At 40.0% G+C, this 27,754-nt stretch overlaps 1 protein-coding gene across 7 annotated transcripts in view; it reads right to left on the bottom strand.

The window, feature by feature from the left end:
* Positions 1-771: 771 nt before the first annotated feature.
* The window catches only part of SP100 (SP100 nuclear antigen), a 74,621-nt gene continuing 47,638 nt past the window's right edge, over positions 772-27,754 (bottom strand). For all 7 annotated transcript variants that reach the window (XM_053598266.1, XM_053598267.1, XM_053598264.1 and 4 more), the window contains 10 exons: positions 27,078-27,152; positions 23,204-23,308; positions 22,591-22,733; positions 21,399-21,437; positions 9,434-9,478; positions 5,373-5,488; positions 3,947-4,067; positions 3,575-3,646; positions 2,957-3,100; positions 772-1,331 (listed from right to left, as the gene is read on the bottom strand). In XM_053598266.1, the coding sequence (XP_053454241.1) occupies positions 1,233-1,331; positions 2,957-3,100; positions 3,575-3,646; positions 3,947-4,067; positions 5,373-5,488; positions 9,434-9,478; positions 21,399-21,437; positions 22,591-22,733; positions 23,204-23,308; positions 27,078-27,152 (959 nt within the window). In that variant the 3' untranslated portion in view covers positions 772-1,232. The remainder of the gene's footprint in view (positions 1,332-2,956; positions 3,101-3,574; positions 3,647-3,946; positions 4,068-5,372; positions 5,489-9,433; positions 9,479-21,398; positions 21,438-22,590; positions 22,734-23,203; positions 23,309-27,077; positions 27,153-27,754) is intronic.

Raw genomic sequence — 27,754 nt, 5'->3', positions numbered from 1 at the left:
ATTATTATTGATCTGTCTTGAGCTTTTGGTGGAATCCATATTGAGGCAGGCCACAGTGCTAGATTGTGAAAGACCCTAAGGCTGCACGCCACAAATGTGCTTTATACCTGATTTCACTACTTTGGGAACTACTACTCCTGGGTTGTGTTTTGCTTTTCTGAAACAATTTCCACCAAAGCTTGATCCAAAGAAAAGTCCTATAGGACTGTATTCTTTAAGTCTTTGAGGGTGGTGTTAGTCTCCGTAACTGCCTTATTTTGCCTGGCTGGGGGTGGGGCAAGGTGGTGGCAGTTTCAGAGGTCTCCAATTTCTTTCTTCCTGCAATGAGTATTATTCTACACAATTGCTTTAGCAAAGAGGATGTCGTCTGAGCTTGTGTGGGTAATATACTATGTGCTATATGTACATGTGCTAATAAACTTCTGTTTGTTTTTCTCATTAGTCTGTCTGTGTTACATGAGCCCCAGTTAAGAAGTTAAACAGAACATTATTTTTCCTCCCTGAACATGCAAGTACATCAGGATGTCCTGGCAGAGCCATTCCCCAACAGAACCAAGAGCTATCAGAGGCTTTGGTGTCCAAGCAAGGGATACCTCCATCAGCTGCACCAATTAAAATACCATCAATTACAAGCTGGAGATGCCATACACCCATCCCAGGCTTCCTGATGCCACAGGATCAAAGGCAAAAACAAACAAAAATACCATCTAGTATTCAGTTAGGTAATCAGTGATAAAAATATATGAATAACAGTAGCCTTTTACAACAGGCAATAATCAGTAATACAGTTTAATGGGCGAAAAGATCACTTTCACAGTAACAACCAAAAGTACAAAAGTTTTGAAAGTAAAAAAAAAAAAAAGAAAGAAAGAAAAAGAAATGATGTCCTGTGTGGGAAAGGGAAGAGTAAACATTACTGAAGAACCTCACAAATGGTTTGAATAAATGGAAGGATATAGTATGAACCTTTACAGAACGACTTCATATTTTCAATTATAACCTTCACTTTGAATTATTCAATAAGAGAATTTGATAAGACAATTTCCATTTGTATTTATAAAAATGAATGACCAGAAATGGCCATGAGAAAAGTTTGGGAAAGGAGAGTGATATGGTGATTGTACATGAACGTATAGAGATTAGGGGGCCACCAGCACTTTGTGTCCCAAGCTGCTGAGGAGTCCGAAGGGAGTATGTGAAAATGAGCCAAGTTAATATAATATGGGCTCAAATCAAAAATTTTTCCTGCTTGTTCCTTGAATTGCAAAAATGTTTTTGAAATTCTTCTCAAAGTTGTGCTCTACTTGAAGTCCCTTGATGCTTTTCTTGTCCTAGAAAGACAAAGACAATTATAGCCATCATTCAATAAGCTTGTCTCAGATAATCTGGAGCTTCATTTTAGGCTATCCCAAATGTTAGGTGAGAATTAATCTACTTTAGAGGAGCTTATGTTCTCTGATAATTTGTTTCTCTTTATGTGGAAGACAGAGAATCAAAAACAGAACTATATTGAAATATAATTTCCAATCAGTAATGTATTGATTTAATTTTTTAAAAATTCTAGTTCTGTGATTTTTAATAAAGCACACTTTTATGACAATATGACAGTATAGAAATGCCTAGGGTAAATTAATGGTATCTTCCTTCTTTGCTCAGTCTTAATTCTTGAGGTAATCTTTTTGATACAGCACTAGGAAATTCAGATGTTGAGAAATGCCAGATTTTGAAATTTGAGACATTTGATTTGGTATCTTTCTTTACAGAAGGGAAATATTAGTTTAAAATGCACCTCTATTTTCTGTGGAAAAGAGGGAGTCTGCAGCCTACTGTTCTCCATGGGCAGAAATGAATAATCTAGAAGTGAATGAATTCTGAAGTCCCAGGGTCATGTTTGCAATGACAGTGTAAAAATGACTAATTCAAAATCTAAGGTATTGCAACTTTTAAATATTTTGAACATTAAAGGAATGAGATTTGGGGACCTTGGTCACATACACAGGCAGCTGTAACCTTTGTTTCCCTAACTATGGGCTGGCTTTCTTTCTTACCTAGTTTATTTTTAAAATGTTGCGTGCTTGGCGCCCGTAGCTCAGTGATAGGGCATGGCCACATGCACCAGGGCTAGTGGGTTCGAACCTGGCCCAGGCCTGCTAAACAACAATGACAACAACAACAAAAAATAGCCAGGTATGGTGGCGGGTACCTATAGTCCCAGTTACTTGGGAGGCTGAGGCAAGAGAATCTCTTGAGCCCAAGAGTTTGAGGTTGCTGTGAGCTGTGACACCATAGCACTCTACCAAGGGTGACATAATAAGGCTCTGTCTCAAAAAAAAAAAAAAAAAAAATGTTGCAAATGACTAAAGGGCACCAGGGAAGATTCCCTCCCTGTTCACTACTGATCTTCATCATAGATGAACTTTCCTCATACTTTTTTTACACAAAGACTTTAGGACTATTATATTGCCTAAGATGGAATGTCAAATATACTCTTAGTTTAGAAAAGAAATGAGAACAAACTATATGGAAAATGAATTGTAACTAATTAAATTGTTGTAAACCAGTCTTGGTTTACAAGTAGAAAATGTTGTAATCCTACTAAAGTTCTTTGTTTTCTTCGTATGTAGACAAGACCTGAACTTTTAATTTCAGAGCACTGACTCTCTTTCTTTGGAGTCTGTTTTCCAGATGGCCATTCCCAGCTTTGGGCTTGAATAAATGCTATGCTTAATCGTATTTTCAGAATCTTGTTATTTAAGGCTGATAACACCTCTGTTTTTTTTGTTATTTTCCTCATGTGCACCACAAGGCTTTTAGAGGACTTCAGAATTTGTGCTTGTGTGAGCTTGCCACCTGATGAGGGCAATTGTAACATTTACCCGCTACAAGAAGGTGAAAGGTAAAGTGACTTTAAAGTGACTTAATTGAGAGAAAATTGGAAGCAGTAAAAGCCACTTACCCTGTAAAATACCTTGTAGTTCTGAAAGATGAGGCGCATGTCCTCCACAAACCCCTTCACTTGGGGGTACATCTTCTCATTCAGGGTTTCCTTGACTTTGTTTAACCACATGGGCTTTTCTGGACCCTGAGATCTACCTCTCCTCTGTTGCGAAAAGGACAAAGGGGAGGCTGTCAGCCTGATTTCAGGTCTGTCTTGTATGGACTCCACTTACTAGGGACGGAAGATTTATACCCCTTTTCTTATGTTGAAATTTTAACTCCCTGGTGGTATTAGTGAGAGCTTTAGGAGGTAATTAGGTCAGGAGCCCTCACAAATAGGACTAGGGCCCTTACAAAGGAGGCTCCAGAGACCTCTCTCAATCTCTCAGAACACAGTGAGAAGGCAGCCTTGTTGAACCCAGACAACAGCCCTCTCCAGGACCTGACCATGCTAACAACCCAGTGTCTTAGGTATTCATTCTTCACAACTATGAGAAATACATTTCTGTTCTTCATGGCTCCCCATCTAAAAACTCATCAACAAGGTAAACATAATTGCAACTTGGATCATGAAAATTAGATCACAGATTTGACAAGTGTCAGTTTCAAGGTTTTTATTTTTTAAAGTATTACTTACATAATATGGTCCTGAGTCAAAAGAAAGACTTCTTGCATCACAGTAGACCTTCAAGAGGACAAACTCACATTTCTGCAAAAGATGGAGCAGATTTTAAGTGAAAAGCACTTTAGAGTAGAGTAAGCACTCAGACACATGCCCAGAGAACATGGGGCTCCCAAACCTGTGGACTCTTGGAAACAAATATGGAGAAAGGCTATTCTTTGGATTGGGAATTTTTTTTGGATACAGATTATAGCATTAGGTCACGGATCAAAGCACATCATGGGCCAGCAGTCTGCCTCTGGGCTCCATTTCTCAAGCCCTCTGCACAGATGTGCCTCTCTCAGCTGAACAGAAAGGAGGAGGTTTCAGGTTCATGTTTCGACTCACCAACTGTTCCTCAGGCAGCATCTGTCTCACCAGGACCTCAGATTCCTGATGACATGGTGGGCTTTCTGGGCATCTTTCTTGGATAGCCTTTATCTCACAGAAGATGCAACTCCATGGATTCCTGAGAGGTTGGGCATAATGTGAGCATGGAAAGGTTTAGTGACTCAGCCCCCATTCTTATGTTGCTAAAGTTCTCTGTTGAAGAATGACTCCTGGCTTCCACCTTGTATCCAGCTTCTCTCCAGGAGGCCTCTATACTACAAGCACCATGTATGCTCAGTAGCCAAAGGCACATCCTCCCCTCAATACCGTTGGCAAGAGTGACAGCCTGTTGAGTAGTGTGCCCCGGGGAGGGATGGACTCTCATTCACCTCAAAACTTGGGGTTCCCATGGGAGCCATTGTGAGCTTATCAGTAAGCCCGGCTTGCCACAATCAAGTTTTGGAAATTAATACCTCAATCCCTGGAGTCTTACCAAGTCACTCAGACCATAGTAAAAATCAGCAGACAAGCTGTCATCTCTCAAGTTTGCTGAGTATGTACAGAGCACAAGCTACAGGCACTGTCTCCCTGGAGCTGCCTTCTCTATCTCTACATTCTGTGCTGTGGAAACTTGAAGAGGAAATCTACCAATAGGTGTCAGATATCTTTTGTTTGCCCCAAGACGCTTTTCCAACCTTCTCTACTGGGGTCTCTGTGCTAGGAGGCTCTTAATAATCAGGTGAACACTGTGACCCATTCTCGTGGTGTCAGTGTCTCTTTGGCCACCCAGTGCTACCTCAAGGAGCCCTTGCAACTTGCTCATGGTTCAGAGATGGGGCTATATACGAGCTGAACTAAAAAGCTGATTTATGCTCTGCTTCTGCAAATTGCTCAACTGGCCAAAAGCAGAGGTTTATGCTGATCCCATCAGATAACTCCCTGGGAGCAGGTGGATCACTTTAGCTTGTGATGTTATAGAAGGACAATGCTCTACTGTCAGAGGGACAGACACATCCTGGTAGAGACCATCCTCCTGGCCACAACCCCACCTACAGGCCTTCTTGATCTCCATGGTGTCCCACACACATCACCTCTACCAAACACACATTTTACAACACAGGATTTCAGCAGTCACTGACACCCTAAGAATTTACATTCACATTTTTATCATGTACCCTGTGACCCAGAGTCAGCTGGATCAATAGATGCAGGGTTGGCCTTCTGAAGGCTCATTGTATCATCAGTTTGATCAAATTTATGATGTTCCCAGAGCAGGTGACATATGCTTTAAACTATCACCCAGCATATGATGGCCTCACTCCATCAGAGTGCAGAGGTCTGGGAACCAAGCAGGGAAGGTGAGGATGAAACCTCTTACTGTTACACCTAAGAATCCTTCAAGGCCTTTAACTTGAAGCAAGGGCTGAGGTTGGTTGTGTCTTACCTCTCATGTTCCACAGGTGGGATGTGGCAGTCCTCATGAAAGGATCTTGGGCAGGTGTCACAGCAGAACATCTTTCCCCATTTTCTGCACACCTCACATATATTGGAGTTTTTTTGCTAGAAGGGGAGATGATGTAGACAACATTGGGGCCAGTGAGCCTCTAGAACATGTGGCCTTTTCATCTACTAAGGTGACACAAATTTTTCTCCTCAAAATATTAAGGAACAATATTGAGTAGCGATTTCAGAAGAAGACCTTCTGGTGTATAGCAAAGTTCAGGAGCTGGTGGCTGTGTGTAGGGCAAGAAAAGTTTTCTTTATGAAAGCAGGTACTTTGACAGAGAATGGGTAGCAACACAGAAGGCTGAATTAAAGATAATCTGAAAAATTTATTATTTGACTTGCAAAACCTGGCCCAGGAATACAGTGTCTTTTCTAATTATTTACATTGCATTATTTCAATTGATTCATTGCAGAGTGATTTACTGAGCATTTATGATAAACAAACTCCAAGCTATCACTGAAGACTGTGTTCTTGCCATCAGCTCCCCGTGAGTGTGTTCTGTGTTTGAGAGCTTTGAGAATGTGGTAGTGTTTTGGGAGTGGAAATAGAATCGGTTCACATGACAAGGTGGGCACCAAGAAGGACAGAGCTCTTTGGCTCTGGAAACAAGGAGGAACATTCCCCCTCCACCTTAGCTAACCTGGAACGTGAGATATGGAGGCAACAAATCTAATGGGCAAAGAGTATGGTAACAGCAGCCACCCAGGGCTGAAGATGAAGGCTCTAGTCTCAATTTCTGGGCCCATAAAATATTTGGTAACCTTGTTCTATATAAGGAAGATGGAAGGGCCCAGAAAATTGACTGGTACTGGATTTCTCACCAGTCTCCATATGTACAACCTTCAGCCAGACTTAATTTCATAAAGTGAAGTAAAAAATTTGACAGATTTGCAAATAAGTATTGTGGAATACCTCGCACAGGTTGTAAAAAGCAATAGAACCAGTCAAGGAAGGAGCCCACAAGTAGGCATGGGAATTCACACACACCTGTTTTTGGTGTAATCTGTAGCTATAACATGTAGACCCTCACACACTATGATTTTTACACAATTAGGGCCACATGTCTGTGTTGGAGAAACATCCAGAATGATGGTACTAACAGAAGGAGAGTGATTTCAGTAGAGCTGTGTGCTGGGGAACTTTCTGTTTGATGGGCAGCAGCTCTACACCTAGATGACATGCCCGCTCTACACCATGGGCTGGAAGAAGGCACTGGCATCCTCCTAGGACAATCTAAGTACCAAGTGATGCATGAACCTGGGGACTGGCCCACCTGTGGATGGCTTGTTGAGACTCTGGTGGGTAGTGAGGAAGGATGGAAATGACCATCTCCCCTTCCTTCCATAAACACTCTTCATGGTCCATGACACCCCATCTTCTTTTATTTCCTCCTAACACCTTGCCTTGTTTTTTTCAGTTCCCTCACTTACAGAATGTGGGGATTCCGTGGGGGATCTGTCTTCAATACTCTGCTCATTTCTTGCCCCAAATGACCACACTTACTCCCATGACCATGCTTACCATGTATATGTCTAGACTTTGTGGCCTGAATCTCTGGTCTCCATTTGAGCCCCAAACATCTAAACCCTGCTTTTTGTCATCTCTAGTTAGATATATTTCACCCTGTCTAAAGCCCCTCCTAGCCCAAACCACATTCCTTGTCATCCCATCTTGAATCTGCTCTTCTCATGTGCTCCCCTCTCTCCAGCCACCCACCACCCACCGAGAAGGCTGGGAGTAAACACTGATGCCTCCCTGTTCCCAGATATTCAACCATCACCAGGTTGGCTGATTCTAACATTTAGATATTTCATCTCATTCTTTGGGCCCTGGTGAGGTTTTATAATACTATCTTACCAGCCAAAGCATTTGGGTTAAAAATCATAATGGGCTGGAATATCTCTCCTGTAGCCAAAGAGCTGAGGTGAACTGGGACCTAACTCAGTTTGTAATTTCTCTTCATCTACAAATTCACTACATGAAGAGATACAAAATTCACATATAGGAGAACATTCTGAGCTGCAGGATTCATCTTTCTCATGTGCTTCCTCATGGTAGGAAAATTTGAAACCTGTAGGAGCATCCTTGGGAACATCTCTACAGAGGGCCCAAGGGTAGCCCTGGCATGAGACCATGTTTTTCTCTTTTGTTACAACAGATGAGAGTCATGGAAGCTGATGGCTATTTTTAAGCTGTGGGGTCAAGGTTTATAAATCATCATCCTGAAAAGTACACTAAGTGGATCCTGAGAAAGAGTACATGACCCAGGAAAATCCCATCATATATGAAGCCTACAAACTTGGTGTATGTCACTTTATTCAATTTAGTAAGAAAATTCATTCTTCTGTTTAGCAATGATTCTTAACCTGCCCTACAGTAGAATAATCCGGTAGTTGAAAAAGCTCAGTTGCATGGGGCCCCATCTGCAGAGATTTGACTCAGTTAGTCTGGGTGGGGCCATAGGCATCAGTATGTTTTAAATATTCCCCATATGGTTCTAATGTTTAGTCTTTATGTGAGCCCTCTGGGGTCTAAAGCAGTGGTATCTGGACCAGCAGCAGCTGGAACTGGTTAGATGCTCATTTTTGGGCTCCACACTCACTGAATCAGGGGCCTGAGATGGGGCCCTGTCAGTTATGGCCAACTAAGGCCTTCAGGTGGTTCTCATGGACCCTACAGATCGAATAGCAGTGGTCTACAGTGACTGACAACTTTGGCTCTGCTGAAGAACCACCATGTGAGCTTTGGAAATACTGATTTTAAAATGGCAGCTGTGACAAATAACATCTCAATCTTGGGGGTGGGACCCTCAGGTGATTGCTATGAATAGGTCAAGAAGACTGTTCTAAAGGGGTTTCTCCTGAGAAAGGACTGGGAAGTCTTAGAGATATTATCAGCCTACAAGTTTGTTACAGGATGGTTATGGGAAGAGGCGAGGACACCCTTGCTTCACAGAGGGCTTGGCTATAGGCTCTGAGAAACAGCCCTCCATGCTGACCCCAGAGATGAGAGTGGTTCAACTACTGACCAGTCAGTCCCAGCTCACAGTTCCTCTTTGAGCAGGGGAACAAAAGCAGTGTGAACGGATCTAGGTTTTGCTAGAGAAGTACATTTGCTGCCTATTTTTTGTTTTCTCTCAGCTGGTGTCCTGCATCAGTCCAGCTGCATGGCCTTCTTATAGCCAGGGGTGCCCCCTGCAGTTGTGCAAAAAGCTGACTCTGCCTAAAATGTCCATTTCATGGCAATGAATGGATTCAAATTATGATTTTTTTCTAGAGAGGGGAATCATGTGCCTTGACTTTTGGCAAGCACATGAGATCAGAAGGTCTGCACATTAAGAGCACCAGCTGAGCAGCTGGAGTAAAAATGCCCCTTCATTTGGTAAGTGGTGGTGATTTCAGTCCCGCCCAGCTCAGCACACTTATGGCTCCGTGAGACCAGCCACAGGGGATCCTCTGTAAAGGATCCATGTGCTCTGTGTGCATTTCTCTGCAGAACTAATGACAGGGTGTACCCTGTGAATTCACCAGCATAGCCCATCTATTTCTTCTGGATGATGCCTAAGAGGGTCTTAGCTCTGCCTGCACCTTGGAGTGGATCTTTGGGATGTTCCTTCCCATTCCCACCATCTTCTTAAAAACACTGTTATCCTCTCATGTTTGCTCCTTCCCCTGGTCAGTAGGCCAGCACTACCCACGACCACATCACAGTCCATCTCTAGAGACCCCAGTGGGCTAGAACTCAGCCTCCCATACTCACTTTTCAAGGAAAATGAGGAAGTGAAAAGGTTTCCATAGAAACAAATGGAAAGAATGATTTCACAGTGGGACACCAAGCCCAGACCCATCCTCCTGGCTTGGGTGATATACCTGCTATGCTTCACTCATCACACAGAGCAACTTGCTCAAACTGAGATTATACTTCAGGAAAAAGCAGAAATGACACAAACCACATGCCTGGGCAAAGGCCTGGGCTCAAAGTTGGGAATTTATACTTACACAAGGGTCAGCTAAGGTCTTGTTGTGAGACTTCAGTATTCTCCGCTGAAATGAAAGAAAGATTAAATGACAATTATGAATGTGATTTTTCATTAACCATACATTTAAGCAAACTTCTTTATATTTAAGGGATTCATGCTACAGTCCTCTTTTTGTTTTCTTATCTACTTTTATGGGCCAATACCTCTAACTAGAAAACAATAGCCCTAAGTTATGCATCAGTTATAGTCTGGCCCATGGACTCTCAGACCCATGGTGGCCTTTGTGAAGCCAGGCAGAGACAACAATCTAGAGGAACTCTACTGGTCCTCCACTTTGCAGGGGGTCCTCTGTCCACGGGGGTACAAATATGTTTGTTACATGGGTAGCATTTGTAATGCTTTAGTCGGGGCTATAAATGTGCCCATCACCTGAATAGTGGTCACTGTACCTATTAGATAAATTTTTAGCACTTTCCTCTTCACCCCTACTCCCTTTTATATGTCTCATGAGTTTTTCTTCTTTCAATGGCTAGGTATACCCATCAATTAATCATCCAAATTATTACAGAGTATATATGGTGTTTGTTTCTTCATTCTTGATGTAGTTCACTTATGAGAACAGTCTCCAGTTTAGTCCAAATTAATGCAAAAGACATTAATTTGTTCTTTTTGTGGCTGAGGAATGCTCCATTGTTCGTGGGCACATATATATATATATACATATATGTAAATAAATATATCATATTTTTAAATCCAGTCATAAATTGATGGGCACTTGGGTTGACTGCACATTTTTTCAGTTGTGAATTATGCTGCAATAAACATTTGAGCATAGGTGTCTTTTTGATATAATGACTTCTTTTCCTTGCATAGATACCCAATAGTGGGGTTGCTGGGTCAAATGGTAGTTCTAATTTTAGTTCTTTGAGAAACTCCAGACTATTTTCTATGGAGGATGCACTAATTTGCAGTCCACTAGTAGAATATAGGCATTTCTTTCTCTCTGCATCCATGCCAGCATCTGTTGTTTTTAGAAATTTTAATAAAAGGTATTCTGATGGGGTAATATCTCACTGTGGTTTTACATTGCATTTCCCTGATAATTAGTGATGTTGAGCATTTTTCATATTTTTTTTGCCATTTGCCTATCTTTTTTTCTGAAAAGCTTCTGTTCATGTCTCTTGTCCACTTTTCATGGAATTTTTTTGTTTGTACAAATTTGTTTGAATTCTTTGTAGATTCTGGATGTTAACCTTTTATTGAATGGATAGTTTGTGAACATTTTTTCCATCTGTGAGTGTCTGTTTTCTCTGTTGATTATTTCCTTATTTGTGCAGAAGGTTTTTAATTTACTCAAGTCTCATTTATTCATTTTTATTTTTATGGTGATTGTCATTGAGGTCTTAGACTTAAATTCTTTCCATGGACAAATATCTCAAAGAATTTTTCCTATGTTTTCTTCTACAATTTTTATGGTTTTGTGCCTTACATTTAAGTCTTTTATCCAACTTATATTAATTTTTGTAATTGGTGAGTAATATGGGTTCCTATTTCATTCTTCTGCATGTGCTATCTAGTTTTCCCAGAACCATTTATTGAATAGAGCTTTTTCCCCAGTGTATGTTGTTATCTGCTTTGTCAAAGATGAGTTGGTTGTAGGTAGATGGTTTTATACCTGCGTTTTCTGTTCTGGTCCATTGTCCATGTCTCTATTTTGTTGTACCAATACCAGGCTTTTTTTGCTGCTATAACCTTATAGTATAGTTTGAAATCTGAAGTCGATGGCTTCAGATTCATTCTTTTTGCTTAGGATTGATTTGACTATTCGATCTCTTTTCTTGGTTCCACATGAAGCATGGAAGTATTTTTTTCTTGGCTCAGTGCCCATTGCTCAGTGATTAGGGCGCCAGCCACATGCACTGGGGCTGATGGGTTTGAACCTGGCCAGGGCCTACTAAATAACAATAACAATGACAAAAAAAAAAATGGATGGGAGTTGTGGCAGGTGCCTGTAGTCCCAATTACTTGGGAGGTTGAGGCAAGAGAATCACTTAAGTCCAAGGGTTTGAGGTTGCTGTGAGCTGTGACACTATGGCACTCCACTGAGGGTGACATAGTGAGACTCTGTCTCAAAAAAAAAAAAAAGGAAATTTTTTTTTCTAGATCTGTGAAATATGGCATTGGTATTGATGAAGATAGGGTTGAATGTGTAAATCACTTTGGGCAGCCATGGAAATTTAACAATATTGACTCTACCAATCTGTGAATATGATGTTTTTCCATTTGTTTGTGTCCTCTGTGATTTCTTTCCTCAATGTTTCATAGTTCTTGTAGGGATCTTTCACCTTGTTAGTAAAGTATATTCCTAGGTATTTTATTTTCTTTTTAGCTATTGTGAATGGTATTGAGTCTTTGATTTGACTCTCAGCTTCACTGCTATTTTTATATAGAAATGCTACTGATTTGTGTACATTGATTTTATAACCTGAGACTTTGCTGAATTTATTTATTGGTGCCAGGAGTCTCTTGGTGGAGTGTTTGAGATTTTCTAGATACAAGATCATATCATCAGCAAAAAAACAATAATTTGATCTCTTTCCCAATTTAGATAGGCTTTATTTCCTTCCCTTGGTTGATTACTCTGGCCAGTACTTCCAGTATTATGGTGAATAAAAGTGGTAACAATGGGCACCCTTGTCTTTTTCTAGTTCCTAGGGAAAATTATTCCAACTTTTCCCCATTCAGCATTGTGTTGGCTATGGATTTGTCATATATGGCTTTTATAATTTTGAGATATGAAATTTCTATGCCTAGTTTGTTGAGAGTTTTAATCACAAAAGCATTCTGGATCTGTCAAATGCTTTTTTTTTGCATCTATTGAGATAATCATATGATCTTTGCTTTTCCTTCTTTTCATGTGATGAATCACATTTATTCGTTTATGCTTGTTGAACAGTCCTTGCATTCTTGGGATGAAGCCCACTTTGTCATGATGGACCTTTGTTGTTGTTGTTTTCAATGTTCTGTTGAATTTGGTTGCATAGTATTTTATTGGGGATTTTTTGCATCTATATTCTGAGGGCTATTGGTCGGAAGTTTCTTTTTTTATTGTATCCTCTCCCTGGCTTTGGTATCTATGTGATACTGCTGCTTCCCTCCTACTTGATGGCATAAAATAATTTCTGCAACATGGGTACCAGCTCTTCTTTGTAGGTCTGTTAGAATTCATCTGTGAATCCTTAATAGTCTGGGGCTTTTATTTGTTACAATTTTTTTTTCTGTACATGGAATTTTTTTCTTTTTTTTTTTTAATTAAATTATAGCTGTATACATTAATGCAATCATGGGGCACCATGCACTGGTTTTATATACGATTTGAAATATTTTCATCAAACTGGTTAAATATAACATTTTCTTCATTATTGTGTTAAGACATTTATATTCTACATTTAGTAAGTTTCACATGTACCCTTGTAAGATGCACCATAGGTGTGATCCCACCAATTACCCTCCCTCCACCCATCCTTCCCCCTCCCTTCCCTCCCTTTCCCCATATTCTTAGGTTATAATTGGGTTATAGCTTTCATATGAAAGCTATAAATTAGTTTCATAGTAGGGCTGAGTACATTGGATACTTTTTCTTCCATTCTTGAGATACTTTGCTAAGAAGAATATGTTCCAGCTCCATCCATGTAAACATGAAAGAAGTAAAGTCTCCATCTTTCTTTAAGTCTGAATAATATTCCATGGTGTACATATACCACAATTTATTTTTTATTACTGCTTCAGTCTTGCTGTTCATCATTGATCTGTTCTGGAGCTTTTTCTTCCTTATTAAGTCTTGGGAAGTTGGGTATTTCCAGGCATTTGTCCATTTCCTCTATGTTTTTCAGTTTATGTGCATAGATATTTTTATAGTATTCATGGATGGTGTTTTGTATTTCTGTGTTATCAGTTGTATTATCTCCTTTTTCATTGCTGATTGAAGTCTTTTCTATTCCTCTTTAATATAACAAGAGATCAATTTTTTGAATCTTTTCAAAGAACAACTTTGTTCTCCAAATCCTTTGTATTGGTTTTTGATTGTCTGTTTTTCATTTCATTTAGTTCTGTTCTGAACTTTCTTTCTTTTCTTATGTCAGCTTAGGTTTGATTTGCTCTTCCTTTTCCAGTTCCCTGAGATGTGACATTGGTTGGTCAATTAGTGATCTTCTGTCTTTTTGATATGGGCATTTAAAGCTATGAGTTTTCCTTTTAAAGCTATGAGTTTTCCTTTTAGGGATTCTTTTGTTGAATCCCTTAGATTTCAGTACCTGGTATCCCCTTTGTCATTGAGTTGAAGGAATCATTTGATTTCCATCTTAATTTTCTTTTTTTTTTTTTTTCTTTTTTTTTTATTGTTGGGGATTCATTGAGGGTACAATAAGCCAGTTACACTGATTGCAATTGTTAGGTAAAGTGCCTCTTGCAATCATGTCTTGCCCCCATAAAGTGTGACACACACTAAGGCCCCACCCCACTCCCTCCCTCTCTCTTTCTGCTTCCCCCCCCCCATAACCTTAATTGTCATTAATTGTCCTCATATCAAGATTGAGTACATAGGATTCATGCTTCTCCATTCTTGTGATGCTTTACTAAGAATAATGTCTTCCACTTCCATCCAGGTTAATACGAAGGATGTAAAGTCTCCATTTTTTTTAATGGCTGAATAGTATTCCATGGTATACATATACCACAGCTTGTTAATCCATTCCTGGGTTGGTGGGCATTTAGGCTGTTTCCACATTTTGGCGATTGTAAATTGAGCTGCAATAAACAGTCTAGTACAAGTGTCCTTATGATAAAAGGATTTTTTTCCTTCTGGGTAGATGCCCAGTAATGGGATTGCAGGATCGAATGGGAGGTCTAGGTTGAGTGCTTTGAGGTTTCTCCATACTTCCTTCCAGAAAGGTTGTACTAGTTTGCAGTCCCACCAGCAGTGTAAAAGTGTTCCCTTCTCTCCACATCCACGCCAGCATCTGCAGTTTTGAGATTTTGTGATGTGGGCCATTCTCTCTGGGGTTAGATGATATCTCAGGGATGTTTTGATTTGCATTTCTCTAATATATAGAGATGATGAACAATTTTTCATGTGTTTGTTAGCCATTCGTCTGTCGTCTTTAGAGAAAGTTCTATTCATGTCTCTTGCCCATTGATATAAGGGATTGTTGGCTTTTTTCATGTGGATTAATTTGAGTTCTCTATAGATCCTAGTTATCAAGCTTTTGTCTGATTGAAAATATGCAAATATCCTTTCCCATTGTGTGGGTTGTCTCTTTGCTTTGGTTATCGTCACCTTAGCTGTACAGAAGCTTTTCAGTTTAATGAAGTCCCATTTGTTTATTTTTGTTGTTGTTGCAATTGCCATGGCAGTCTTCTTCATGAAGTCTTCCCCCAGGCCAATATCTTCCAGTGTTTTTCCTATGCTTTCTTTGAGGATTTTTATTGTTTCGTGCCTTAAATTTAAGTCCTTTATCCATCTTGAATCAATTTTTGTGAGTGGGGAAAGGTGTGGGTCCAGTTTCAGTCTTTTACGCGCAGACATCCAATTCTCCCAACACCATTTATTGAATAGGGAGTCTTTCCCCCAAGGTAAGTTCTTGTTTGGTTTATCGAAGATTAGGTGGTTGTAAGATGTTAGTTTCATTTCTTGGTGTTCAATTCGATTCCAAGTGTCTATGTCTCTGTTTTTGTGCCAGTACCATGCTGTCTTGAGCACTATGGCTTTGTAGTACAGACTAAAATCTGGTATGCTGATGCCCCCAGCTTTATTTTTGTTACTAAGAACTGCCTTAGCTATACGGGGTTTTTTCTGGTTCCATACAAAACGCAGAATCATTTTTTCCAAATCTTGAAAGTACGATGTAGGTACTTTGATAGGAATGGCATTGAATAGGTAGATTGCTTTGGGAAGTATAGACATTTTAACAATGTTGATTCTTCCCATCCATGAGCATGGTATGTTCTTCCATTTGTTAATATCCTCTGCTATTTCCTTTCTGAGGAGTTCATAGTTTTCTTTATAGAGGTCCTTCACCTCCTTCGTTAGGTATATTCCTAGGTATTTCATTTTCTTTGAAACTATGGTGAAGGGAGTTGTGTCCTTAATTAGCTTCTCCTCTTGACTGTTATTGGTGTATACAAAGGCTACTGACTTGTGGACATTGATTTTATATCCTGAAACATTACTGTATTTTTTGATGACTTCTAGTAGTCTTGTGGTTGAGTCTTTGGGGTTCTCTAAGTATAAGATCATGTCGTCAGCAAAGAGGGAGAGTTTGACCTCCTCTGCTCCCATTTGGATTCCCTTTATTTCCTTGTCTTGCCTAATTGTATTGGCTAGAACTTCCAGCACTATGTTGAATAGTAAAGGTGACAGAGGACAACCTTGTCTGGTTCCAGTTCTAAAAGGAAAAGCTTTCAGTTTTACTCCATTCAGTAAAATATTGGCTGTGGGTTTGTCATAGATAGCTTCAATCAGTTTTAGAAATGTGCCACCTATGCCTATACTCTTCAGTGTTCTAATTAGAAAAGGATGCTGGATTTTATCAAATGCTTTTTCTGCATCTATTGAGAGGATCATGTGATCTTTATTTTTGCCTCTGTTAATATGGTGGATAACGTTTATGGACTTGCGTATGTTGAACCAGCCTTGCATCCCTGGGATGAAGCCTGCTTGATCATGATGAATGACTTTTTTGATGATAAGCTGTAATCTATTGGCTAGGATTTTGTTGAGAATTTTTCCATCTATATTCATGAGTGAGATTGGTCTGAAATTCTCCTTTTTGTTTGGGTCTTTTCCTGGTTTTGGTATCAGGGTGATGTTTGCTTCATAGAATGTGTTGGGGAAGATTCCTTCTTCCTCAATTTTTTGGAATAATTTCTGCAGTACAGGAATAAGCTCTTCCTTGAAGGTTTGATAGAATTCTGGAGTGAAGCCATCTGGACCAGGGCATTTTTTAGTTGGAAGCTTTTTTATTGTTTCTTTGATCTCAGTGCTTGAAATTGGTCTGTTCAGGAGGTCTATTTCTTCCTGGCCAAGTCTAGGGAGAGGGTGTGATTCCAAATATTGATCCATTTCCTTCACATTGTCAAATTTCTGGGCATACAGTTTCTGGTAGTATTCATAGATGATCTCTTGTATCTCTGTGGGATCAGTTGTTATTTCCCCTTTATCATTTCTGATTGAGGTTACTAGAGATTTTACTTTTCTATTTCTAGTTAGTCTGGCCAATGGTTTATCTATTTTATTTATTTTTTCAAAAAACCAACTCCTTGTTTCATTAATTTTCTGAATGATTCTTTTGTTTTCAATTTCATTGATCTCTGATTTGATTTTGGAGATTTCTTTTCTTCTACTGAGTTTAGGCTTAGATTGTTCTTCTTTTTCCAATTCCATAAGGTCTCTTGTGAGATTGTTGATGTGCTCTCTGTCTGTTTTTCGAATGTAGGCATCTAAAGCGATGAATTTTCCTCTCAAAACTGCTTTTGCAGTATCCCACAGGTTTTGGTAGCTTGTGTCTTCATTGTTGTTATGCTTAAGGAAGTTAGTGATTTCCTGTTTGATTTCTTCCTGCACCCATCTGTTATTCAACAGAAGATTGTTTAATTTCCATGCCTTTGGATGGGGTCGAGCATTTTTGTTAGAGTTGAGTTCCACCTTTAGTGCCTTATGGTCTGAAAAGATACAAGGTAAAATTTCAATTCTTTTGATTCTGTTGATATTTGTTTTGTGTCCCAGGATATGATCAATTTTGGAGAATGTTCCATGGGGTGATGAGAAGAATGTATATTCTTTATCTTTTGGGTGGAGTGTTCTATATGCGTCTATCAAGCATAATTGTTCTAGGGTCTCATTTAAATCTCTTATATCTTTGTTTAATTTCTGTTTAGAGGATCTGTCCAGCTCTGTAAGAGGTGTGTTAAAGTCCCCTGTTATGATGGTATTATCAGATATCATATTGCTCAGACTGAGTAAGGTCTGTTTCAAGAATCTGGGAGCATTTAAATTTGGTGCATAGATATTTAGAATTGAAATGTCTTCTTGTTGTAGTTTTCCCTTGACCAATATAAAGTGACCATCTTTGTCTTTTTTGACTTTAGTTGCTTTAAATCCACATGTATCTGAAAATAAGATTGCAACTCCTCTTTTCTTCTGAATTCCATTTGCCTGAAAAATTGTCTTCCAACCCTTGACTCGGAGCTTTAATTTGTCTTTTGAAGCCAGGTGTGTTTCTTGCAGACAGCAAATGGATGGCTTGTGTTTTTTAATCCAGTCAGCCAATCTATGTCTCTTCAGTGGGGAATTCAAGTCATTAACATTTATGGAGATAATTGATAAGTGTGGTAGTATTCTATTCGTCTTATTTGGTGAGAGTCCATTGCTTAGTTTTATCTTTTGCATCAGTGTGGAGGTTAGGTTCTGTCCTTTGATTTCTGAGTTCTTACTTTGCTGCTGATCCATTGTGGTGGTCAGTGTGCAGAACAGGTTGAAGTATTCCCTGTAGAGCTGGTCTTGTTGTGGTGAATTTCCTCAATGTTTGTATATCCGTAAATGATTTGATTTCTCCATCAATTTTGAAGCTTAGCTTAGCAGGGTACAGAATTCTGGGCTGAAAATTGTTCTGTTTAAGTAGATTAAAGGTAGATGACCATTGTCTTCTTGCTTGGAAAGTTTCATTAGAGAAGTCTGAGGTCACTCTGGTGGATTTGCCCCTGTAGGTCAACTGGCGCTTACTCCTGGCAGCTTGCAGAATCTTTTCTTTTGTCTTGACTTTGGACAGGTTCATCACAATGTGTCTTGGAGAAGCTCGGTTAGAGTTGAGGCGACCTGGGGTCCGATAGCCCTCTGAAAGCAGTGTGTCAGAATCTTTGGTGATGTTTGGGAAATTTTCTTTTATAATATTCTCTAGTATGGCTTCCATTCCTCTGGGGCATTCTTCTTCCCCTTCTGGAATTCCTATAACTCGTATGTTGGAACGTTTCATAAAGTCCCATAATTCTGACAGTGAACGTTCTGCTTTCTCTCTCTTCTTTTCTGCCTCTTTTACTATCTGAGTTATCTCAAAAACTTTGTCTTCTACCTCTGAAATTCTTTCTTCTGCATGGTCTAACCTGTTGCTGATACTTTCCATTGCATCTTTAAGTTCCCTGATTGACTGTTTCATTTCCTTCAGCTCTGCTATATCCTTTTTATATTCTTCATATCGTTCATCTCTGATTTGATTCTGTTTTTGGATTTCCTTTTGGTTATTTTCCACTTTATTAGCAGTTTCCTTCATTGTTTCCATCATTTCTTTCATTGTTTTCAACATGTGTATTCTAAATTCCCTTTCTGTCATTCCTAACATTTCTGTATAGGTGGAATCCTCTGCAGTAGCTACCTCATGGTCCCTTGGCGGGGTTGTTCTGGACTGGTTCTTCATGTTGCCTGGAGTTTTCTGCTGATTCTTCCTCATGAGTGATTTCTTTTATCTGTTTCCTTGCCCTAATTTTCCTTTCACTTCCTCTTGCTCTTTAAGTTCTTGTGCCTGTGGAAGTTGTGGGCGGGTTTAGACGGGTTGAACACACGCGACCACTTGCCGGTTTTCCACTGTTTTAGTCCTCCTCTTGGGGTCCAGAAGTCTCTCGCTGACTCCCTGTATCCTCATAGGAGTGATGATAGGCAGTTCCCACCAGCCAGAGATGCCTGGAGTCCTATCTCCCCAGACTCACGGTGCCCAGATGCAAGGAAGCTGTTACTCGGCTGCCATCTTCCATCTTAATTTTCTTATTGACCCAATAATCATTCAGCAGCAGGTTGTTTAATTTCCATGACTTTGTGTGAATTTGAATGTTTCTCTTGTAATTGATTTCTAGTATTATTCCACTGTGGTCTGAGAATATACATGGTATGATTTCAATATTTTTGAATTTTTTGAGACATGTTTTATGGCTTAAGATGTGATCAGTCTTAGAGAATGTGCCATATGCTTATGTGATGAATGTGCATACAGTAGCTTTGGGGGTAGAATATTCTGTAAATGTCTATTACATCCATTTGTCCTAGAGTCCCTTTTTAAGTCCAGTGTTTCTTTAGTTTCTTCTTTGATGATTTGTCCAGTTCTGACAGTAGGGTTTGGTTCCAGCAGTCTAGGGACCATGGAGTCCCCGCCACCCACTGCTACCAGGTTCTCCTGAGACAGTTGCCCAGTGCTTCCCAGGTTAAGTCTGTAGTACCCAATGCCATTCCTCTGCTCAGATGTGAGCATGCCATGGGGAGAAGTGTGTGGCTGCCAGTCACAGCACAGGGAAACATCCAGTCTGTCTTCTTCTTTCCCAGCTGGGGGAGGAGGGTGATGTGGCAGTGACTGCTGCAAAGCTGAACGCCATGCTGACTTGGCACACTTTACCTGAGATTTCAAGATGGCATCAGCTGCAGAAACATGGGATCTGCTCAACCAGATCCTTATTGCACCTATTTTCCAGGCAATAACTCTGCACAGACTCTAGGTAGCTCCATGGTCAGTCCAGACAAAGGTCTGTGGCAATGGAGAGAGCCCTCCCCCAACTCTGCCATGAGGATGAGAGGTGAGTGTGGTACCCCAGGGCTCTATCCTCCTAGTCTTCAGGGTAGATGCCTCTCCATATTGCCCTTTGATCATGCTGAATGAATCACCCCATAACCTTCTCCTTCATTCCAGGTGTCTTGCATCACTTCTCTGGGGTTTCTCAATGTTCCTTCTGAGAAAAGCGATGCATAGGTAAGCACCTGCCTGAACTTATGATCCTTTCCTAGAGAGTGGTATAAGCCTGCTTCAAACATGCCATCTTTTCCACCTGATTTTCTGCTTTTTATCAGGCAATTTTCTGTAAATTAGAAAGCATCATCCCATTCAGAGGACCTTCAAAGGGAATCAGGCTGAAAATTCATCTCTTGTACCCCCAATGACCACAAGGCCCAGAGTCTGGAGGCTGTTCACATGTCCCAGAAAAGAACTCCACTGCTTTCTGCAGCTCCCCAGGAACAATCCCTGAAGATAAAATGCTTCCAAGCTCCCCAGTGCTGTGCATCTTCTTCTTGAAGGGAAGTACCTCTCTACTTTCTCCTGAACCCTAAAAGTTTTTGCTGACTTCTACTGGTCCATGAGTTTCATGTACTACTTCCATGAGAGAGAATTCACCTTCATAGATGGAAGTGAGGTCTGTATGACATCTCTGTTGGGGCCAACAAGCTGCTCCACAATGGGAAAGATTTTCCAGTCAGTAGAGATATAGGGTATCTCTGCCTCCCAATCACTCTATTCTCAAGGGCGTCATAAAAGAATAAAAATTCCCTTAAAATTTCCTGTGTGTGTGTGTAGTGGAGGAAAAAGATAAAGACAAGAGAAATATAATGTGTTTTTTGTTGTTTGCTTCCCTAGATGATGTATGGCTATATACACATTCCAGGAGGAATTCTACATTAGATCATCTGTAGTTACCATTAAATATTTCTAGGAAAACTTTTGCTTCCTATTTCATTAAAGATAGGAACTAGGAAATTCAATGACAATCAATATTTTAAGTTGAGGTTGCAAAGGCAGTAGTTGTTAACGTATCATTTGGTGCATTTCAAAACCATGCTTGCTTTTTCCAACTCCACATCTGTCTTTCATATTTACTCTTAAGAAAGTATGGCATTCAGATCTTTTACTAAATCACACATACAGATCTTTTACTAAATCACCCACACATCTTATATATTTTTAAAGATTAGTTCCATCTCCATCTCAAATGTTTAATGGTCAAAGAAGTTCCAGCCTTCTACATTATATAATTTTGGGAAGCAGCAACTGCAAATACACTATTTATACAATCACATTTTTTTCATGAGTGGTCAATTTAAAGACTATATGGCTACAGAGATGAAAAATCAACAATATGACACATGAGACATGAACAGAAAATCATGTGATAATCACCCCCTTTCTTGTTCTTGGTGGTGGTTGTAGATATCCATTCTGAAAAAGAAAAGAGATTAATGAGATAATGGGTCTCTGTTTTTATTTTGTGAGCATGGTATTTCTCTCTCCTATTAATAGGTATTTCCATCTGGATATCCCACTGTTAACTCAAATTCCAGCGATTAAAGCAAGCGTGTAGGCTCCTCTGGCCTCATAACATCTACAGTTAATCCACTGAGTATATCAGCCTCATTACTCACAAATTATTGACATTTTGTGGAGCAGATTTTCATGCCATTCTTTCTCGTGAATGTAGAATGTCCTGTTTTACATTTTTTCTTATAAGAACTGTCCTACTCTTAAGACCTAGATAATGGCAAATTGTTCTAAGAAACTATCCTCAACCTCAAATGCAAAAGAGACCTTCCTTCCTACTATATCTCTTGCTGTGGTGTCCTGTTTAGATCATCTGCACAGTGCAGGCCTGTGTTTATTAAAGCATAGCCCTCTTCCTGGGTAGAGGCTCACACCTTGTGCTCCCTCATGGCTTTAGATGTAGCTCAATAAATATCTGCTGAACAAAGACCTTTTCTTTATTGCTAGAATGGCACAGGGAAGGACTGTCTGAGGTGTGCATCAGAAAGATCCCTGCATCCAGAGTCAAAAGACACCGGTTCATCTGCTGTAAAGACCCTGTCCCTGCTTTGTCCACATCAGGTGATTTATAAAAGGATCAAAGGGGCCAATTTAAAATTTCTTTGCATTTTCTTTCAATAATAAATTTGAGGGGGTTTATGAAAAGAAATATTATTGAAATATTGTATAATCTAGGAACTACCCATCCTGATGTATTATTTTCAGATATATAATTCTATGTTATTTTTAACAATGGCACCTAAAGTTTAAGACCTCCCTCCTTAAAATTTAAGTTACTTTCACATGACCAAATTGCAGTATATTTGTGGCAGACTCAGGACCACAATTCACTGTCCTACCTGCAAAAGGATAAGAGTTAATACATTTAGAGGATTAAGCTGCAATAAAAATCATCTATGGTCAATCTTGTGAGGATGTTCATAACACCATATGCATTGGGACCTGGGCAAGGGGAGTCGTGGTGGTTTTCTGGACACAGAAACTCTGCTAAAGCTTGGTGTTGGTGAATTGTGACTGCCACATCCTTGATTTAAGCTGTTTGTCACTAGCGTACCTCTATCAGGTGTTTCAGGGGGTATCCACCGCAGCGTATACTTTGCTTCCAGTTTTTGGATTTTGCATAGCCTCCTTCCATTTCAAATTCCTTGGGGGTGAACCACCTTCCATCCTCACTCTGTATACACTTCTCTGAGCTTCCTGTAAGACCACGGCACACTGAGTTCCCCAACTTGAAATTTGGCCTCTCACCATACTGGATCTGGAGCCACCTACTTTGGGTTTAGTATCAGTAACAGAAAGATCTGAACTCTCCTCTCAGACCTCAGAGGCCCCACATCCATGCTGAAAGGCCAGGGAAAAAGCAGATTTCCTGCCATGTGTGTATATTTCTCTGGCCTTCATGGAGGGAGTCCTATGTGACTCTACCAGAGAGGACTCAGGCAGCTTGCCCATGGTTCTCTCTGAACTTTGTCTCCCTTTCCCCCACCTTTCCCCTTTGCCAACTTTGCTTTGCATCATTTCACTCATAAACCTGAGCTGTGTGACCAAGAGAGCTCCTAGCAAATCAGACCTGGGGCTGATCTTGAAGGCCCCCAACTGCTTCTCAACTGTATGTTATTTGCATGGATATTTCCCAGTTGAAAATCCTAGAAGACCAGGAAACTCACCTTGTTTCAATTTCTCCTTGTATAGGGTCCCTTTCAGATTACCACAGGTCACAGGAAGTTCAGGAAGTTGAAAGTTCATATTTTTATCTCTGGAAAATCTTGAAACTGCAAGGAAGGACTTTTTTCATTCCATCTTCCTCTATAACTGGGCACCATCTCTCCCACTCATCTTCAGATCCTTCTTGCATAATTTTAAATGGTTGGAGGGATTCCCCCCATGAATTAGTTACATTTCAAAGTCTGTCTTTTATGGCAGATTAGATGCCTGTTGATAATGTCACCCTCTGCTCCACCCGCTAAAATTCCAGCATCCTGGGACAGTAGAATCTGAGCTCTCAAGTTTGTTGGCCACATATAGACCCACAGTGACTTTCCTGCTGATGATTTGATGGGACACTTCTAGTCACATTATTGCTTTGGAGTTATGGAGATGGAGAAACCACCCTCAAATTTTAGATCTGTCTTTCCATTTGAGGTATTGACTAGGGGAATAGAGAGCAGCATGGTAGTAGGGCACCAAATAGGGCACCTAACAGGATGGTGACTTTTGTCATCTGCTTTGCTTCACTTCTCCTTCACCTGAGCTTTCTCTGTGGCTGAAAGTGAAGCTCAGGGTGTGAGTTCTAGAAAAAACTGTATGTTATGGGAGGGAAGAATAAAGAGAGGTTGATTGATGGGTTAAAAATTACAGTTAGGTGGAAGAAATAAGGCAAAGAAAAAGAAACTCATTGTACTCCCTCCCAGTTCTTGACATGGAGAAATTTGGGCTGAAGATCAGACCATATATAACAAACTGCTACTGAACTTTGCTTTATAATAGTTCTTTGTGTGTAGCTTACTCTCACATCTTGTTGCTGTTTTATCACCACAAAGTAAAATGCCTAGACAAAATAGACTTTAACTATTCTTGGGTCTACCAGTCTTAATAACCACTAAAACTCTATACTGATCTTTTGAAATAATAATGTTGTCAGGAAAAAATTAAAATTTATTCTTTAAAAGTGTTGTTAATGATTGGGGGTAATCATTCTGAGCAAAAAGAGATGCTAATATGATTAAGTGATGCTCCGGTCATCTCGTTGAGCAGATGCCTCAATGTCCAAGAATGATGCAGAACTCCTATATTCTAAGGCAAGTGGCTAATCTCACCTGCTGCACAGAACATGGTAACGAATAAGGAGCCTGATTCTGCCAGCATCAGCTTTCCTCATCTTTAGCCTTATAATAGAGACTACAATTATTTGGAGAGAATTGTCAGACATCTCCACTCAAGCCAAGAGAAGTTTTGAGACATCCATGCAGGAGATGGACCTCTGTCTCTGGGAATGGCAAGGAGGGAGAGACTCTCAGACTCACCCCTGAGAGGTGTAAGGGTGAAGTCATGGCTAGGGGAGTCAGTGGTGGCAGAGGGCTGAGCTGAGAGTGGGCAAGGGAATCAGTGAGGACGTGCAATTCTCATGGCCAATGGGGACCTAGAGGATGGAAAATGCACAGGATATTCTTGAGAGATGTTGTGCCTGAGGTAACTGGAGCAGGGATATGGACCTTCTAGAAGGATCATCCAATGATGATCCTAATTCCCAAGACAGTTGGCCACCCTCAGCTGTGGCCAACTGTGGAGAGGCAGTAGAATATACTGTTTCTGCTACATTAGTGGGGAATTTATAGCCAAATAATAAGTCATTAAATATCTTAAATGTCCAATTTTGAATGCAAACTTTAGTTTATTATATCTTGGTCAAGAAGCAGTACAATTAACCAACATATGTGCCTAAACTATCAACACAGTTTTGCTATCTTTACAGTAGCTTGTGTATGCCAGTAGCAAAGAAGCCTGAGAGCAAGTGGTGATGAAATCTCACCAGGTGTTTTCCACAGCTTGCTGAGAATTGAATATTTTTCCTTGAAAGATATAGTTGTTGGTGCAAGGTCTGGTGAATACAGTGGATGACAGAAAGTTTCCAAACCCAGTTTCTGTAGTTTGAGAAGCATTGTTTGTGTAATAGTGTTGTCTTGAAAAAGGACCGCCCTGTCTCCATTGACCAATCTCGGCTGCTTAATTGCAAGTTTCCTCATCATTTCATCCAATTATTTGCCGTAGACAGTCACTGTGATTGACTGATCAAGTGTCATGAAGCTACAGTGGATAGGTAATACCAGTGCTGGACTATCAAACAAACATCATCAGCCTTTTTTGATGAATATTCAGCTTTAGACTGTGTTTTGGCACTTTATCTTTACTTAATCATTGTGCCTAACACTTGTAATTGTCAAAAAAATCCATTTTTCATCACACATAACAATATAGTTTGCCTTTATGTCGTGACAGCAAAGAAAGGCAAGGCTTCAAGAAAATGTCTTTTCCACATGATTTAGTTCATGCAGAACTCATCTACCTAGCTTTTTTTTTTTGGTGGTGGTATTTGGCCGGGGCTGGGATTGAACCCACCACCTCTGGCATATGGGACCAGCGCCCTACTCCTTGAGCCACAGGCACCGCCCCCTACCTGGCTTCTTAACCTTGCTTACTTGCTTCAAATGGTCCAATATTGCTGGAATAGTAACATCAAACCTTGCTGCTAATTCATGCCTAGGTTCAGATGAATTCACTTCCACTACAGCTTCCAGCTCATCATTATCTACCTTGGTCTCTATTGCCCAGGGGGCTCATTTTCAAAATAAAAATCACCAGAATGGAACCTCTCAAACCATTAACATACTGTGCACTCATTAGCCATCTTTCCCAAATGCTTCATTGATATTTTGAGCTGTACTACATTGATTCCGTGATGGAACTCATATTAGAAAATAACACAAATTTTTGACTTATCTACGGTTTCACAAAAATTTCTCTTAAAAAAACTGAAGGATTATCACAAGCCAAAACCCAATTTGAAAGAATGAAAATGTACTTTCTCACCCAAAAAACAAAAACAAACAACCAAAAAGCCCCACCTCCCCCCAAACCAAGAAGTGTCAAAGTGAATTGTCAGAGATATCAACTGGAAAACTTAGTACTTAAGGAAATCAGATATTTCATACTTAATAACCTAATATATGTATAGTTATATTGCCAGAAGATGAGTTTTAGAAAGCAGATTTGTCTATAACTTTGAGCCATGGATTGGCTGAATAGAGAACAGGATCACAACACCGCAGCCGGGCAGGAAATGGTTTCTGTCTCCTCTGCTTTCTTCACCCTCCACAGAAGCTTTCTCCTGGCTGAAAGAGAAGCTCAATGGAGTTCTACAATCATCTGCAAACAGCACAGTCTTTGCATGTTAGAACCTCTACATGGTGAGGTGGGGCGTACTAAGGATACGACTCAGTAGAAACAGGTATCATTCAGAACACAGGGGAGGGAGCTGTCCATGGTTCCTGCCAAGTCCAGTGGGAGATTCATAGAATGTGAAGCCATGTAGGAAGCTGGCATGGGTCTGGGAGGGCAGTCAATCTAATTCACTTAATTTCACTTTACAGATAAGTAAACTGAGGCAGAAGAGGTGAAGTGGTGGGCTCAAGTCCACAGAATTACTGCATGGCGGTGGGTAAAAGGAGGGAGAGCTACATCACTTGTGAGTTACACAGATTTTTAATGCTGACAACTAACTAAAGGCTCAAAAGTTATCTGTCAGGAGAGACAGCACTGCAAGGAGCCCATGGGCCCTGGGACTGGTTGCAGATTCATCATCAAATTACTTATTAGTGGTATTTTAATCTCTTTCCAATACATTTTGGAAATTGACTAAATTAGATATATTTCTCAACAATAAGTACAACTACATAACAAAATTAGGGGAAAACATCTGCTACTAAAACCATGGAAATTTAGATGTTTATTTATTTAAAATGTATTTATTCTTTTTTTCTTTACCTGTTGGTTGGTATCTTTTCCCTGGGCCTCTGTCGCTCACAGGAATGTTGATTCTAGGTCTGCCTCTCCTTCTCTCTGAGAAAACAGGAAAAATATTAAAAACAGAGGTGGTCAGAGAGGCACACTGTATATAATAGCATTTTTCAAAAACACCATTCAACTGTAACTTTTCAAGAGCCTAATACACAAAGAAAAATATATAACATATGCCTCTGCAATTTCCAAGCCTTTGCTGGTTAACCCAGGTTTATCCTAGATTTCATTTTCTTTATCTTGACATTAATCCAAAATAATTTACCCACACATTAATAAAAAAAGGATTAATACAGAGTTTCATTTATATCCCAAGGAATACTGTGAAAACAGTAATATTGGGAGCTAACACTTAAGTGCTTATTATGTGCTATAAATTAATACAAGAGCTTTACATCTACTAATTTATTTATAAGATAGAGACTTAGACTTTTACAACCCCCATTACCAATGAAGAAACTGAAGCATATAGGGAGTGACTCTGTTTGGAGCCAGGTAGAAGCCCACTGACATGAAGAGCCATCACTCCTCCCTACAGACATCCCTGAGGAAGGAGAGTTCATTTTGCTCTTCTTGAGAGAGACTCAGTCCAGAAGAATCACTTGGGTGGATGAGGTGACCTCACTCTGAAGTATGAACCTTCA

Source organism: Nycticebus coucang, chromosome 7 (genome assembly GCF_027406575.1).
Source record: "Nycticebus coucang isolate mNycCou1 chromosome 7, mNycCou1.pri, whole genome shotgun sequence".
NCBI classification, from domain to species: domain Eukaryota; kingdom Metazoa; phylum Chordata; class Mammalia; order Primates; family Lorisidae; genus Nycticebus; species Nycticebus coucang.
The sequence above is the reverse complement of the archived record's forward strand: the minus strand, read 5'-3'. Positions and strand labels throughout refer to the sequence as shown.